This window comes from Myiozetetes cayanensis, unplaced genomic scaffold (assembly GCF_022539395.1).
Source record: "Myiozetetes cayanensis isolate MyiCay16 unplaced genomic scaffold, myiCay2020 scf5-8, whole genome shotgun sequence".
Taxonomy (NCBI): Eukaryota; Metazoa; Chordata; class Aves; order Passeriformes; family Tyrannidae; genus Myiozetetes; species Myiozetetes cayanensis.
In genome coordinates, this window is record NW_026087742.1 from 55,191,318 (window position 1) to 55,207,394 (window position 16,077).

At 34.5% G+C, this 16,077-nt stretch overlaps 1 protein-coding gene across 9 annotated transcripts in view; it reads right to left on the reverse strand.

Annotated features, from left to right (window-relative positions):
* Positions 1 to 5,328: 5,328 nt before the first annotated feature.
* PCDH17 (protocadherin 17) overlaps positions 5,329 to 16,077 on the reverse strand; it is an 89,262-nt gene continuing 78,513 nt past the window's right edge. For 6 of the 9 annotated variants that reach the window (XM_050331698.1, XM_050331697.1, XM_050331696.1 and 3 more), the window contains one exon: positions 5,329 to 9,750. In XM_050331698.1, the coding sequence (XP_050187655.1) occupies positions 9,068 to 9,750 (683 nt within the window). In that variant the 3' untranslated portion in view covers positions 5,329 to 9,067. Of the gene's footprint in view, positions 9,751 to 14,967; positions 15,022 to 16,077 lie in introns of those variants that run through there. The other 3 variants (XM_050331703.1, XM_050331704.1, XM_050331702.1) reach the window with 2 other exon arrangements.

Here is a 16,077-nt window from a genome sequence, read left to right on the forward strand (position 1 = left end):
CTGTTTCCCCTTTCTGATACATTTTCTGAGCTAAAGCAGGTGGAGTCATAATATTTTCTGTGACATAAAATGCAAATTCCACTATGCAAATGGACCACTAAGAACTGAATTAGATTAAACAGTGGTGGTAAATCAGCAATTATACTGCCTTTTTTTTTTTAGTAGGAAGATTCCAGCAGAATAAAATCCAATGTTAGACACCACTAGAAGAGAAAGCCTAAGGCTGCCGATGTGCTTTACTGAATTAGTATATATTTTACCACCACTCAGATGCAGTCTTTAAAACTAAGGATGCTGAGCAAAGTGCTTTGAGTCAGCTGGTAACACAGTATATTAATTACAGCTCATAATAACTTCCATTTTTACATAATTGTTGCATAGTTGTACATGTTATGCTAAATAAAATCCTCAGTCTGGACTGGTGATGCTGATTAATATTTATGCTGCTGTTAAAAATGAGCATGCTTTTAGCTTCACTGATGCTGAAGATTTTCTGGATTATTTATACAATGAAACAAAATAATAATTATAGAAATTCCCAAACTGAGCAAACAGGTGGTTCTTCAAATACAGTTCTGATTTTTATCTGGCTGCAAAAAAGCATTCTATGCTAACAAACACATGCATTGAGCAAGGATTGGTCTTTCTCCAGACCACCCTTCAAGGCTTGGAAATGTTGACTAGCATTTACTAGTATGCCTTATAAACACTCAGGATGAAGGAAATTAAATGAGTGAGGAGAGCTGGCATCCACTTACAAGAAGCTATGGGATTCAAGATTTGGCAGCTGCACCTGGTGGCTCCTTGCAGTTGATGTTGTCATTGCCCATAGAAGCTTGAAATTTTTCCAGGCAGTAGGTGATGTGAACATCACCTTAAACTACAGGAATTACTGGTTATCAGCAGAGCTGTCTCAGGTTTACAGGCTTGATCCCAGAATAAGCTTGGCAGATCTCCATGAAAGCTTTTTGAACAAGACACTTGATTCAGATGTCCTCCAATTGTTTCTACTTCTCCTGCTGTTGCAGTAATATGATGGGTCCCTGACATTTCACCTGAGACGAAGTGATAAGAATTAATAGAAACTGGAAGTCTGCCTAAAATATAGTATTCGTTTTCTGTCTCTATCTTGATTTCTTTCTCCACTAAATTAACTTTTGCAGTTGCAGTGGTTTTATGATTTAGCAGTCCATAGAAGGTTATTAATAAGTGCAGAAGTATGAATCTTTCAAAAAAGGTGATTCATTTGGAAATTAAAGGACTGAATGTGCTTGCTATCAGTATACAGTCTTTACCTGGGTTTCTAAAACTTCCATTCCTCTCTCCTATTTTAGTCCTCTGGAATATGTGTATTTAGAAAAGTATGGTGGTAGATTTATAGTCATCAACAGTATTACTCAACTGAGTTGTGGAGGGGAAAATATCCACAAGGAAGACTATATTTGCTATTTTTCCTGTTTTCTTTTTTTCTGGGGGGATTCTGGAGACTACTTTTCAAAAACTGTTGTTTTTTCAAAAGGCAGGTGTTCTTTCCTTGAAAGATGTTCTTGCTCTGGCATGTACAAAAAGATGTACTAAAAAAATCCCCTTTCTATCCATACTGGATCCCTGAATAAGTCACCTAAATAGACTGCTAAGGTAGTCTTGGAGCACTGAGTGGCAGTGAGCTGGTACATATCAGGGAGCTTGATTCACTTACTTATACTGGCCCATGGAAGTGCAAAAGTTACTATGGACACATAATTACCAACCTCTGAAGTCTCTTCTAGAAAATAGCATGAAAGTAACCCAGCATCTGAATAGTAGTACCCTTATTCTGCAGCTTTCCACTACTACTACAGACCTTAAACTGAGGCAAAGCCTCAATGCTTTTAAGAGGCTTATCTTGTGGTCAAAGATAAAGGCTTATTAACAGTTGCTAATCTCTGCTCTAAATCTCTTATAATACAACAGTACTGTAATGTTAAAATAGTTTCACATGTATTCTTTTCTGCTGTATTTACTATATTCACTTGGTGTTATACAACTGCTTATTAAATGATATAGCAGTGCTTATATTAATTTTGTTGTCAATTTAAAATGAGGCACAAGGGAATAAAAAATCATTCCTATAGGCAATATGGCTTCAAGCACGGAAACTCAAAGGGTATTCAGAGCAAGTACAATTTCTCATCTGGTCTAAGACAGTCCCTAAACATATACTCATAATGAAATATCATTACTATGAACCACATTATAGTTAGAGGATATTAAATGTATTAGTTATCCAGAATACACATATCAGATTATTTTTTTTCTTATCATTTCAGTACAAAACATCCAAAAAGAAATAATGTTCACTAAAGGCGAAATAACGATATGTTTAGTTATCAAGAAAACATCCTTATTTAGAGCTATCCAGATTGCTAAGTTTGGCACTCCTCTTAACAGGATCTCCCACTGAACTCACAATAGTGAAGAATTTTTTAATAAAAAGATAAAGATTGTAATTGGAAAATAAAAATATTGCTAAAATAAAATATTATTTCAGCAACTCTAATCAAATTTTAAACCAAAGAGTAATAAGAAATAAATTGAGGTCTTATCTACAAATATTATGATTAATATTTTTTATTATATGGTATGAAGTGTGAAATAACTTTGAAGAACAGAGAGAAAATCTGCTCTAAATTCTCTACATGAAATAAATTTTCAATGTAAACAATTTTAAATGGACATATAAAAAGGGAGGAGTAATGACTAATGAAAGGGACACTTGCAGAAATCATTACAGCATCCAGCATAATAATTGATGCCTGATTTAAGAGGCTTAAAAAATATATGCATTGAATATTTTCCTATAGAAAGTAATAACAGAAATAGATAAATGTCATTTTCTGGTGGTCAGACAAATATGGTGTTTCCATTTCAATGTTGATGCCAGCCTATTGATCCATTTTTTATCACTCACAAATCAAACCACTCAAAAGAGTTCTGTATGCAATTGCTCTTAAAAAGATGGAAAATGTGCAGTTATTACAAAATGTAATTGCAAATTTGTTAAGGAGTATTTCTTCTTCAAACATAATGAAAGTATGTTTTCTATACTGCATTAGCAATCAGATGATTTCCAGAGGCAACTTCAATGTTGCTTTTAACTTGGAAAAAGTTAAGGATTACTGGCTGACTGTTCCCCTAATTCTCTGGCAGCTGTTCAGTAGGTGCACTATAATAAAATTTCCATAGTGTTCAAAGCATTAAATAAAACATGTTTTCAGAAATGGAATTTTAATTATTCCATTCCTCAGTAGGTAAAAATCTGGATCTGTTGTCCAGTAATGTATGTTTCAAACTGCACCTACACTATTAACTCTTAACAAGATAAATTTCATAATTTTTACAGACATTTTGGAGTCTTGTCCAAGTAAAAGGTATTATCTCTAGTCTAAATAACCGAAAGGGGGGAACCATATCAGAACAGTATTTTTGTTTTAAAAATAGCAAAGGGTCCCAAATATAAAATATTTAGGAAACCAACCAACCAATTAAAAAAAACTTTAAAAAAAGACAAAAATGTTTCCCCAAAATTTGAACGACATTTTTTTGTGAGCTAGACGTTACTGGGAACCATCAGCAATAAATAAATCAAGATACTGTGCTATTTTCCCTGAATCATAACATATGCATTACGGAATATACATCTCAGAAAATTCTTAGATGGCTCATTAATTCCCTGATCCATTTCTTCATGCACTACTGAAACTAAGGTGACCTTTCACGAATCAAGCTATGCAGACAGCAGACAGTTGTCCTTTCTACTGGAGAAATTTCATTTTTAGGGAAACATTACGAACTGAAGAAATAAGCTTTCAGCTGCTTTCATGTCTTAGACTCAATAAAAGATAAAGATAGGGTATTTATCCCATGAGTGAACACCCTGAAGCAGTTATACATGGTGGGCTTAAAGGAGATTTAAGAATCTCTGTTTGACAGACTGGCTACTTTCCAAATGGGAAATCAATGACTCTGTATTCTGGGTAAAGAAAAGCCAGGATGGTTTATGGCTTGTTCTACATATACTGTGGATCCATCCAAGCTTTGAATTACACAAAGTTGAAGACAGTAAGAGTAACATCCCATGTCCAGTGAACCCATCAGCAGGTATGTTCTCTCAGGAGTTTGCTCAGAGAGTGGTTTCCCAGATTTGGAATTCAGTCTGTAGAAAGACAAGCATATGTAATGGGAAAAAGGGAAGAAAACAGTGGTGGGTTTCTGTGTCTTAGGTTGGCCAGCTAAATAAATGCAAGCTGGTTTTGTTTCTGACTTGTAGAAAAAATGCAATGGGTAAAAGGTAATTCTGTCTATAGGACTAGCACATATATTTATAATATCTGTAGTATTTTGAACAAACTAAAATTCTATTTAACTGTCAAAAGCAATGCCTATATACTTAATTATTGGTAAAAACAAACAGACAAACAAAACAAAACAAAGCAAAAAAAAAACCAAAACCAATAAGACAAAACAACAAAACAAAACAAAAACCAAACACAAACAAAAGTCAAGCCAACTCTTCCTATAAAAAAACTCTAAAAACTGGTGTACAGGCTTTACATAATTTGGTATGTCATCGCTCCAGTCACACAGGAGCATACAGAGAAGGCCTTATATTCCAAGAATTAATCATAATGTTCAAACATAACAAGAAACAATTGAACAAAAGAGGTTAATGAAAGTGTTAAATTATAATAAAAAGCTGGAAAAAATAGGACTTAGTAATGCTTTTCCCAGCAATTTGTCATGTTATTTAAAGTAACATGAATAAAATTGCTCCAACTCTTAAAAATGACATATTTGAAAATTAAATTAAAAAAAACCCACAACCAAACCCCAACCCTTTGAATTCTTCAGGGGTTTTTTCTCTATTTGTATACTGAAGCGGTATTTTGATTTCCTCTGCTGGTCTGACAGTCTTTGAGAACTTATACGCTGATTTGTAATGTTTTTGGTGAACTTACACCAGTGTACTAAACCAAAATATCCTTTATTCAGCTCCATGTTTCTATGAGCAAATAACAGCCTGTAGGGATTCAATGCATCAGCTGCTTAAAAGACAAACCTACCCAGCTTGATGAAAACTCTTTGCCACTTTCCTGTTGAGAGAAAACAGTTACACATTTCTAATAAATGAAGTAGGAACTGTCATTTTTTTGGCAAACTGATAACTAGCTGTAACAGCCGCATTGCCACAAGTTGCTTTTCCAAAGTAATTACCATCAGGCTCCCTGTGGTATGCAATGTTTAACACATTTCTTCTGTGTTAATGAATGCAAAAGCAGGCAACACCACTATTAGTAATTGCTTTTTATTCGTAGTCCTCATTTTCCAGATAGGTCACATTAAACACAGCCATTAAACAATAGCGGTTGAGAAAATCCATACAATGTATGCTGCTTTTGTTTGGGGTTTTTTGTGTCATTCACCAGTCATTGGTGCAACTTTGAGCCATATGGAGACAGGGGCTGATAAATGAGAATGCCAACCTGCATCACAATTGGACCAGAGAAGTCAAAACCTTAATCAGATTTCATTCAATTACACTTCAAATCAACAAATCTTGATAGCCAAAACTCCCATTTAAATTAATGCAATAATAATCACTACCTGATGTAAAAAGAAAGTAATTAAACAATAATGAGTGTGTGTATGTTATGCTAGGCTTCAGACTCCTACTTGACCTCAGCAATTTCCCTTCCATTTGACAACAAGCAGCATGAAAGCTTTTTTAAATGATGTATCTTGCTCCACTATGAGCAATGCTTGACTTCTAGAATAACTTGGACTGAGAAACCTATATTTTTAAGTGGCAAACCACAGTTCAGGAGAATCTCCTGATAAATATGCCAATTACCAAAAAAAAAAGTCTGATTTTATTTCTGATTTGATTGGCCAACTGTATAAGGAACTCCCAGTTTCTGGCTTTTGTGAATTAAAAAAAGATACAGAATGCCTTATTCGCTATTCACAGTGTACAGTATAAATTTATTAGTTGCTTAACTTGCCTTCCGACTGTATAAAGCATATATGTAAGAAATGAAGGAAGTAACTCCTAAACTTTATCTTTCATTGCTGCCTCTTTCTCCAATGGTGATACTAAAGATACCATGAACAAAAAACACTTTTTAAATTCTTTTGTGTGAAGTACATCCTTCACACACAATCATGTTAATTTTGACTGAACTGGCAAAACTCACATTGTATAAGCTTTACTGGTATATTGGTTCATTATGCATCCATTCTAAAGTGTGAAATAGATTTTTTAACCTGGGATATCCTTACTGGAAGCAGTATGCCAGAGTTCTACAACACAAGGCAGTCATAAGCCAAATTAAATAAAAGCAAGATTTCCTAAACTCTTCTATAAAGCTGTGAGTCATGAATTCTGAATTACCTCAGAGTGGTAAATAAATAATCACTACTAAATACAGATAATGTGTTAAACAGCTAAAGCTAGTAAATCACTAGTGACAGAGAGCCTTAAGGTAAATTCCTCTTACATTGGCACAGCCCTTTCTCAGAATGTTGTGGTTTTATGTCTTCAGAAACATACAATGAATTGTACAATTGGTTACTCAGTGTTAAAATCATTTATAAAATACACAAATCTCCATCACTTGACTGCATTTACATACTGGCTTAAATTTTGCTGAATAATGGATCTCACTGGCAGAGCTAAAGATTTGGTGCACAGACACTGAAGTGATGGGCACCACGGAAATACGTATAAAGGATCAATCAAACAATAAGAAATCCTCTCCACAATGGAATTTCAAGCTATCAGGCTATCAAGCAAAACCAATCTCAGATCTCCTGGCCAAAAAAAAAAAAAATAAAATTATATAACACAGACAACACCACATTTTAGATACATAAATTGTCCAAAACATGGAGAGTAGCTTGATAAGACATGTACAAGATCCTTTTCTCACATGTAATAGTGGATTTTTTTTAACAGGAGGAGCTAAAAGCAATCCCCAAACCAAAATAGACTGTTGGGTCAATTTTTTTTTCTTGAACGGATGCAAACTATGGCTTGTGGTATTTCAGAGTGACAATCTGTTTTATAAGTGTTTTTATAGTGCAGATTAAATTTAATAAACTCAATACCTAATTTTTTAACAATGTACCATAGTGATATTTTCAACAGAGTATCTGAAGTATATAAGGGACACATCCTGAGCTAGTAATTTTATCCTTCTGCTTCTTCTTGTTCTGTGCAAGTTCATTTTGATTGTGTGTTGTTTTTTAAGTTATACCTGAAAGTAATTTTGAATTTTTCAAATGCAATAAAAAACTCCTAGAAAAACAATAGTAAAAAGTAGAAACTATATACCAAGTTATCTGAAAATACTATTCAAGTGAAAATCAAACTAAAACCATCCCCCAAAATAACCAGTGTTTATCTAGAACTGCAGTAAGCAATTGCACATTCTGAAGAATCAGACGAAATACTCCTCATGCCATATTGGCACTGATATATTTTTCAGTTCTATGAATTTTATACCAAAACTTTGAAAATGGTGTCACCTCTGAAGAAGTCAATCAAATATCCTACATTAAACAGGCTGGCTGCATGTGTTTGGAAAAAAAAAATCCAAGGAGGTTCCAGGTGTTGATTCAAGTGTAATTTTTGTTATTACACATGGGTTTGCAATAGAAGCTTCTACAAGGACTTGCACATAACCATGACTGATGGATGTATTTGTAGGCTGTTCAGTTAGCTCCATCAGCTCACTCAAACACATTTTGAACAGATTATGTACTGCAGTACTTCGTAGACCATACATTAAACAAGAGACTTTGCTCTGAGGCGCTGCTTCCCATATTCCATGGGGAAAAGGAAGCAGGAAAAAACAAAACTCATAGAGTTCGACAGCTACCGAGGCAACACTTGCCATTTACAATATAAGCCCAAATATTTTTGCAACACAACTATATATTAATTTAATAAAATACACAATATAGCTCTTATACACTCAACAATTTGGCTCATATGCACTGAATCTGCAATAAATCAATAAAAATATGTCATTTGATGTAAACACACTGAATTTTCTTACATTTGCACATTTAAATGACCATGTGATTTTTTGTGGATGTCTAAGACATTTTCACCCTCCTGAGCTATTTTAGTGTCCACAAATGAATAAAAAAGTGTTAATAATGTTAATTTCTTTTCTGTATTACCCTTAAGGTAACTCTATTTTTTGTTTTCAAACTTCATTTTACTTCCTTTTTTTTTAAAACTTACCACTAACTATTTATAACTTTGTTGGACACTAAAAAGCTAAATAGATATTAAATTTTTTTCTTTTTTATCAAGTGAGTTAGCTTATGTGTGTGCAGGACAAGATGGACTATATCATTTTACACTTAACCTTAATATGATATGAAGTGTTTAATTAATGATTAGGATATGTTTCCTTGAATAATGTTCTGGAATGGTTCTTTCTGTTTTATTTTTCTTTTTTCTTTCCCATATTTGTGGCACATAACTTTGTACATAAACGTTTACCACAAATGAATGTTAATGTTTGGTGTCACTTGGACTACTACAAGAACTCTTTAAAGGACTTTCAGTAGAAGCCTGTGGTGACTGCTGGAAATCCACCACAGATCAGTATTATTCAACCCTGTTTTTCTTGGGGTTTATACGTAAACAGTAAAGTCAGCATCAGCTATTTGAGGACAGTCTTAAAGTATCAGACGTATTTCCACTTGAACTTTCTCACACCTTCCTATCAGATTGTCAAAACGGCACTGTCTTTCCTTCTTTCATTTTGTTCTTGGTGTACTTGACTCTGTCCTAATGAAAGTTTGGTCAAAATGAAACCAGTGTTATCTGTCAAAAAGAAAGAGCAGTGAAAAGAACATACTTGTGGGCACTTCAGATGTTCACTAAAAGCCTTAAAGCAGCATTGGTCTTCCTTCATTCCTGTTAATTCTGTTACGACCAGGGGATATATTTGTTTATTTACTTTTAATCAGCAGAAGAGGAACAAAACTGTCAGCCTGTCCATTTTCCCCCTCACTTTCTGATGGCCACAGGGTCACTGCCCCGACAGTCCTGCAAGAGCTTGTCTATTTCTCTCACAACTTCCTCGGCATCCACCGACTCCCTGCCTAGATCCCGGGCTGAACGGTCTAACTGTTCCAGAACAGAGTCCATCTCACTCGAGTCTCGGCTCACTCGGGAATGCACATCTGCAAAGGCCCTAGCCATCTGATCTGATGCAATGAAGGAAGCGTCTTTTGACTGTTTACTGGGCGATAGATACTGACTGTCAGTTGACAAGTACTGGCTGCTGGGTTCAGCCAAGGCTCCTGATTTCACTTCACAACCATCCAGTGGTCCTTTTGTTGAGGTGCAAGGCTCAATGCATGTCTTGGTTGGGCTGCTCGATGCTGAGGGAACCTCCTGAAGCAGAGGACTCAGGGCACGTTTGGCTTTTAAATAAGGTTTAACATTGGCAATGAGAATAGTGTGCTCTCTCTTGTCTTTCCCAAATGTACAAAAAGTCTTTTTCCCAGTGGGATTCACAGTTTCGTATGTCTCAGTCTCAACATTAGCTTCAACTGTGGGTACAAAGAGATTTGTGCGATAATCTGCATTCTCAGCCTGACTGGCTGCAGGAAACTGTGGCATCCAACACCTATCAGAATGACCAAGCACTCTGCATTCATCTGTGCAGTTAACACATTCTTCTTGCTCTGCAAAACAAAGGAGAAAGAGAAAAACCTCTAATTATAAGTGAATTTATTTAATCTAATGGATAGGCTATGATCAACACATGGTGGCCTTGACATCTGGTTTCTTAATTATGGAGAAAAAGAAGAAGATATAATTAAATATTTCAGAAGGTTTGCATAAATGTGTTAGTTGAGACAATAGATTTATTTAACTCTGTTCTCTACATATTAAAGCATTCACACAGCCCAATGGAAGTATAAAGGGGTCATTACAGAATCATTCTCAGTGGAATTGAGCTTCATCTGTAAACTAATCTGCTGTAGAAATCTGTTAGGCTTTGTTCTGTAAAACTCATCCTGGAAAAGAGTGAACAGTACTTAAGGAACTCAAAAGGAATTATAAGGATTAATTTTTCAAATCAAATAGCTGCAATGAGTGCCTTTCTGGAAATACAAACACTTCATAAAAATCATCAAGCTGGTTTTTCATTTTTGTCACCTCCATTTCATTTATAATTGTTATGTTGTGTGACAGTCACAAAATAAAAAGGTTTTCTTAAAACCCAACTTTTCCTGCTGAGAACAGAGAACTGGAATTTCCCATCAGTATGCATTAAATATAAGGCTGTCAGAAAGTGCATATTGCAATTTTATTAGACATGAGTATGGATCATGTAATCAGTTTTTCCCTTTTTTGTTTCGGTGCAAGTAAGTGGAAACGGATTTGCTCAATACATACAATTTGGAAGAATGACAAACTGTGACACACTATTTGAACTGATAATGTTTTCAGATAAGATTTCTATATTCTATTTCTTTCAAAGTATATAGCTAGATGAGATTTCTTTTCTTTGCCTCAGTTTTAGAACATAAATTTTGATATTTCTTGCTCCACAATTCAAAGAAAAATTTCTGCTTAAAAAACCTTAGTTTGTCTGCCATTTACATTAATAGATTATGTTTGGGCCAACATTTATGATTTTATAATTGTACTCATGACTCTAGTCAAATATCAGGGATAAGAGAAATAATAAATAGAATAAATCCTTTTATCATCCCTAGGTTTCGGTTAACTACACATTGATCTTTAGCTATTAAGCATTTTCCTTTCACAAAATGGGCTGATGGGTTCAATATTGATTTTATTTGAGGAATTTAGTGTTTAAAAAATGTCTGAAATTCCAGTTAGACAAAAACCTGTTAGCATACCTTTAAATTTAAAAGTGAAGCAACATACAGAGACAGGCACAACAAGTCTTCAGAAAAGCAGAACAGACATGTTGACCCAAACATAGGGAAAATGTAAGCAATCATCATCTTTCTAAATTAGAAAATGAATTCCTAGTAATCTTATATCACCACCAGATTAATGGATGATTGCACTGTTGAAACATGACACAAAAGAAATACCAAAGCTGATCTATGAGCATCCAATAGTGTAAACAGTTTTGACTGTTCCTATTTATAAAAATACAGGAGTAAATTCAATTTAAATTTAAGTAAAATTGTGTCATGTCACAATGATAAGTTAAATTGAATGAGATAATTTACTCAGAATTGATACTCGTTAATGATAACGGTTCTGTGAAAAAGTATCATTCTGTATATGTGCTCCCTTCCTAGAAGACTTTAAAATCTAGAGTATGGTGCAAGTCCTAAAAAAACATCAAAAGCAGGAGAGAATAAGGTACAGGGACAGCAGAACAAAGTGATTGTTGACAAAAAGAATATAACATAAAGGCTTTAAATACAAAATTCACAGAGGTGAGTCAGCCTCACCAGTGTTCTTGGTAAGATCCTGGAACACATCTTCCTGGAAGAGATACCAAAACATATGGGAGACAGGGAGGTCAATAGAGACAGAAAATATGTTTTCACCAAGGGAAGATTTTGCCTGACTAATCTAGTGGTCTTCTATGATGGAGTGATTGCATCAGTGGACAAGACTTTTGTAAGGTCTTTGATGCAGTCCTGCATAATATTCTTGCTGTTAAATTGGAGATAGATGGATTTGATGATGGACTGTCAGATCATTAAGGAACTGGCTGGATGGTTACATGCAATGGTTACAGAAATTAATGGTGTCCCTCCAGGGTCTACATTTGGACTAACATTATTTAATATCTGCATCATCAAGATGGTGGGATTGAGTGCACCCACAGATCCCGACAAGCTGAGTTGTGCATCTAAATCGCTAGAGGGAAGGGATGTCATCCAGAGGAACCTTGACACGCTTGAAAGGTGAGGACCATGTGAACCTCATGAAGTTCAACAAGGCTAAGTGCAAGTTCTGGCACCTGGGTTGGAGAGTTCACCAGTATCAACACAGACTGGGGATTGGACAGATTGAGAGCAGACCTGTGGAGAAGAATTGGAGGTACTGGTGGATGAAAAATTAAGTATGAGACAGCAATGTGTACTCACAGCCCAGAAAGCCAATTGTGTCCTTGGCTGCATAAACTGAAATAAAGTAGATTTAGACTGTACATACATGTGGTAGAAACTCTTTGATATAAGGCTAGTGAGACACTGAAAGAGATTTTCCAGAGAAATTGTGGATGCCCTATTACTGGAAGATATCAAAGTCACGTTGGATGGGACTGTGAGGAATCTGCTCTAGTGACAGATATTCCTGCCCGTGGCAGATCTTTCAAGGTCCCTTCTGACCCAAACCATTCTATGATTCTTTGAGTTCCAAGGAAGAGTAATCTGCATATTGATTTTAGTGTACAATAAAAAATAGAACTATCATGGTGAAAAGCAACAGTAAAAGACACCCCTGACCTCGGGACAGTAACACAGTGAAAGAACTGAAAATAATTTAAGAAAGAAATTTAAGTTAATTGTGTTTCATTTTACTTCACTTGACTGCGTCGCATTGGTATGCATAACCATGGATTCAACATACGTGTGGCAATTGCTTAATGAAATGGGAGCCATACAAATAAAGGACATAGCTATACACCTCATTCTACTCATTAGTTCACCTCCACTAAAATTCTCTGTATCTAGTTTTCTGGAGCTTCTACAGCATCAAAGAGTTGCAGCTTAAAACTTCACAAAACAAAACAAACCAAATCAATCTATTTTAAGAAGCACATGGGGCAAGAGCATTCGAGGGGAAAGTTCTGAGTTGTAGTATGGGATGGGCAATAACTAATATTAGCCAAGTTTGATAACATTTTATCACAGAAATCCAGCAGAAATAAACAAACAAAACACTGCTCCAAGCCAAACCATCCCAATGTTAATTTAGAACTTTAGATTTTGCAGATGCTTGCTATTAAATAATTTTGTTATTTTTTTCATCCTCCTAATCCTTCAGAGAAGATTTGTGGCAAGCTCAGCCTCTAGCTTTAAAATATTTTTCTCTTGTATAGAATTCATGCCAATGCTGAGTAAAAGTTGTCTGGCACTTTCAAACCTAACAAACCTTTTTTTGTAAGTTTAACTATCCTTTGTATGAATATTTGTAAACAATTTTCTTGTTTTTTAACAAGAGCTGAAAATAAACCTTGCTGCATGTTAGCTACCATAAAATGCTCAGAACTGCACAATCAATGGACCAGTACTTCTCTCTACTCCTCTCTTCTCAATTATTCTAGCAAAGAAAGATCCCTCTTTGCTCCTTCCTTTTTCTCAGGAAAAAAACAAAAACCAATGGTAGCACTTCCTGTAAAACTTTCTAACCATATGGAATGTGTCGAGACCTCACACTGTACTGGGAGACCCACACTGAACACCGCTGGGAAGATTTAAATACATTACAGTCTATTTCATTACACCAAAAAAAAGGCCATTGTAGAAGGGAAATGCTTACTGTCTTTCAGGTAGTAGTCCCATGTCACATTATCTTTCAATACATCAAAGAAATGTTCAATTCTCTTCTATCTACATTTACAACATATATATGCATATGAAATATAAAACTGGGAAATTCAATTTGGAAAATGACTCTTTTTCTAAAACTTGACTGAACTGTATTTCTTCAAAAAAATTATTTTTTTTTCCCCTAAACTGAGGTTGAAATGAACAAACTTCATATACAAGGTAAAGCTCAGAGTCCTCAGTCACTGGAAATAAGTTTACTATACTAGGTATTCAGTACTGTGCCAAAAACTATGCTTTGAGATTTTCAAGACTCACTAGGTTAATTTGATGCAATCAAGTTATGTTTGAAGATTTATATTTTTAGGTCTTTCACATATGCATACACTGGTATGAGCAGAAGCCTAACACAGTGTTTACATTAGTCATTGCTGCCAACAAAATTGCAAAGTTTGGTGGCTATCTCTAAGTAAAAGAGATATATATCATATAGCATATATATGTTATATATATATTGCATGTCGTATCTTCCTTCCGCTTCTCATTTCCTGCATTTGTTAAAGCAGTTTTTATACTTGCATTTCTACTCACATATCGACTAACTTTCCATTTCTGCTCCCTGGGCATCATAGAAGTGACTGAATTAAATATGAAGCCAAAAAAGAAGAAAAAAGAAATACTGAATGACCTTGAATTGAAAACCACCTGCATTGCATGAGCTTTGGAGCTCTAGTCCTGAAAATCTGTGTCTTTTCACTTCATACTTTTATGTCACATCATAGGAAATGGATTTTGAGTATTGATTATCATACATTATAAGCTGCTTGTCTAACCATTAGCCTGTAATTTTGACTGCTACAGCTAGCAGACAGTGAAGAAAATCGAACAGGGACTTTTTTACGAGTAGCAGAAACTACAAACACAATGTGAACAATCACCACCAAGGGCCAAATTAGTGCATATGAGAAAACAGAATCAATTTAAAGGTAAATATATAAATATTTATATGTAAAATAGGTCATACGCTGTGCTGTACAGCGAGATGTGCTGGTAGAGTGATATGCGTCATTGGTCTTTATCTCAGTACTTGTCTCCCTCCTGTTGAAAATAAACCATTAACAGTGCATGTGTGTACAATAAACAGAGGCAGTCTAGAGGTTTTCCTAACTCTCTAGAGCTTTAAGGGTAAACAGTCAGAAGTGCTTTATGCACTTAGGGGAGAGCATACACTAAAATAGAATTGCTAAATTATCAGCCATAGGAAGAAAAGGAAACAAGCTATCTGTAAACAACGGTCGCTTAGATGGGAAATGTATTCTGGATAGAAATTTAGAGATGGTATAGGAAGAAAGTTATATTAGCAACATATAAAATGCAAGATATGTATTTTTGGTGCAACATAAAACATACCTTACATATTTCATTCTATACGAGTTATATTTAACATCTGCCTTCCATAGCAAGCTAAAATAAATAGATACTTTTAGTGTGATATCTATAATTTTCTATGATTTCCTTATAAATATTGTGAACAGAATTAATTATGGGTACTGATTTCATTTGCATTATAAAGTTAACTGATTAATACTTTAGATAGCCAATTCCTTTCAATGGTTAAAATGGAGATACCTTATTTTGACTCATTAATTTTATGAAATTTGCATAATGATAACAAAGAAGAAATTCAGGAATTATTATTTTTTTAAACAGTGACTCAGTGTGGCCAAATCAAGTCAATAAACATAATATTTGGTGTAATTTAACCTGACCCTTAATATTTAAATTACACATACACAAAGCAGGAAAACAAATGAAAAGTAAACATCACCATACAAACAGTTTCAAGAAATGTTTCATGTCCTATGCTTATAAGATGAAGAACACTAAACTCTGTATCAAAGTACTTGCATATAACTTAATAGTAAACGTCCAGACTTATTTATATGGGAAACCAAATTATGAATATATGTACATGCACAAAAACATGTATATTTTTATATATATTTATGTAAATAAATAAATCTACCTATATTTAAGTCTGATTCCCCTTGTGCACAAGCCTGGATATAAACCTAGACGTAGACCTAGATCTACACCTAGTCCTATACCATCACATTATTCACAAAACTTGTAAATTATTTTATCAAATTGTATTTGAATTTAACAAGAGAGAGTTCAGAACATCATCATTTATAAGATCTGACCAGGTAGATGGTCATTCAAGTCCATTCTTTTCTAAACTTTTTAGTCACAAAATGCAGCTTTTTATTACCATGTGTTCATTGATAAAGGCTAAATAAGAATATGGCTAGATAAGTACATGAATAACACTGACTATTTAAAAATGTCAAAAGCTTTATTTTTTATTTTCTTGTGGAAGCTCATCTTTTGGATATCTTACTCCTTTTTCTCTTTTAACAGGTGACATATAGTTTTTACCATTGCATAAATGCCTTCTTCTAACTGACTTCTTTCTTTCTTTCTTTCTTTCTTTAAATATGGAAGATAAAAAATAAATAT